General features: G+C 42.0%; 1 protein-coding gene across 1 annotated transcript; it reads left to right on the top strand.

Annotated features, from left to right (window-relative positions):
• Positions 1-5: 5 nt before the first annotated feature.
• HELRODRAFT_184573 (hypothetical protein) lies at positions 6-834 on the top strand (the record flags this gene model as incomplete). Its single annotated transcript, XM_009013979.1, has 2 exons — positions 6-285; positions 401-834. The coding sequence occupies 2 exons, from the start codon at positions 6-8 to the stop codon at positions 832-834; spliced, it is 714 nt and encodes a 237-aa protein (XP_009012227.1).
• Between the last annotated feature and the right edge of the window lie 1021 nt (positions 835-1855).

Consider the following 1855-nt stretch of genomic DNA (forward strand, 5'->3'; position numbering starts at 1 on the left):
CTAAAATGATGGAACTTCTGCTTAGTATGTCAACTGAAATAAAACAACAGATCAAGGAACAGTCCGAACGACAGACAGAGGAGTTAAAACAGATCAAAGAACAGTCCGAACGACAGTCCGATCGACAGACAGAAGAGTTAAAACAACAGATCAAGGAACAGTCCGAACGACAGACAGAGAAGTTAAAACAGATCAAGGACCAGCTAAAACACGTAAAATTGGAAGTGGCAGAACAGATTGAAGAACAGTCAACAAGAATAGAAATGATCGAACAGAAACTTGATCGTCAGACCGTTGAGGTAGATCACAAGATAGACAAATTGAAGCGAGAATTGGAGCAATCCAAAAAAAATGGCCATGCCGTTAGATCACGCATCCGGAAGAACTTTGACGGTACCAGCATTTGACGGAGAGATGTCCTGGAACGTTTATAAAACCCAGTTCGAAGCAGCGGCAACTAGTAACTGTTGGAACGGAAAAGAACGAGCAACAGCACTGATACTGGCCCTGCGAGGTTCAGCAGCAGAGGTTCTTCAGACGATTCCGGCTAAGAATCACTTCAACTATGAAGTTCTGGTTAGCGCGTTGGATTTACGTTATGGTGAAGAACACATGAAACAGATTTATCGGTCTCAACTTAGAAACAAAACGCAACGATCTGGCGAATCCATTCAGCAGCTGGCACAAGATATCGAACGGTTGACATTGCTGTCGTATCCGACATCAGACCCCGAGCATAGAGACGAAAATGCCCTGGATACGTTTATCAAAGCCCTTCGTGATTCGGAACTCAAGCAATCCCTTCTCTTGTCAGATAAACGAAAACTCAAGTAGAATTGACGCCCCCAGTACCGTAATTAACGTTTCCAGACCACATCGAAATCGAAACGACTTATGGCTGAACGGAAAAGTTGATCAACGAGAATGCGTAATTACAGTCGACACCGGAGCAACAAAATCGATTTTAAGATCTGATTTGGTACACAATCTGAAGAAAGAGACTTTTAACAAATACATCCTTCGAACAGCTACCGGAGGAACAGCACCAGTCTATGAAAAGATTCTCCGTACTGTTCAGCTAGGCGACTTGTTATTCGAAGGTTCATTCTTAGTCGCGGATATCATCGATGAATGCATAATAGGTGTCGACTTTCTGACAAAATATGGGTTCAAAATTGACTTAGAACAACGCATTCTTAGATGGAGAAATACAGAAGTGATAATGGGGGGTAGCGACGAAAAATGCATTCGAGTAACAGTCGATTGTGACATGGAACTACCTCAATCATCTGAAAACATCGTATGGGGCAAGTTGAATTGCGATCCAAGGGACCACCAGTTCTATTTGATGGAGCCAACCTCAACGACAAATGTACAGAACGCGGTCATTGGAAAATGCCTGGTAGAAGCGAACAAAAATGGTCTTATTCCTGTCAGAATAATGAATACCGCTAAACACACTATTAAAATTAAATAAATGGAGGAAATAGGTAATTGCCAATCAATAAATTTGGTGAAATCATTAGATGTGGAGCAACAGGAAAAGGTTCTACCAACAGACAAAGATAGACTCAAAGAACTTACCAAAAATCTACTGGATGAACTTAATTTGTATCAAGAAGACCGTCTAAAAGCCGAGGCGTTGATTGCTGATTTCGCAAACGTGTTTTCAACCGGTGACAATGACCAAGGTAAAACAGCTCTGGTAACTCACCGAATTGATACTCAGAATTCGAAACCGATCCGACAAGTACCACGACGTCTTCCTCTAGCAAAACAAACAGAAGTAAACGAAATGATAACGACAATGCAGAATCAAGGCGTCATCGAACCGTCATCAAGTCCCTGGATTTCG

This window comes from Helobdella robusta (genome assembly GCF_000326865.2).
Source record: "Helobdella robusta unplaced genomic scaffold HELROscaffold_1263, whole genome shotgun sequence".
NCBI lineage: Eukaryota > Metazoa > Annelida > Clitellata > Rhynchobdellida > Glossiphoniidae > Helobdella > Helobdella robusta.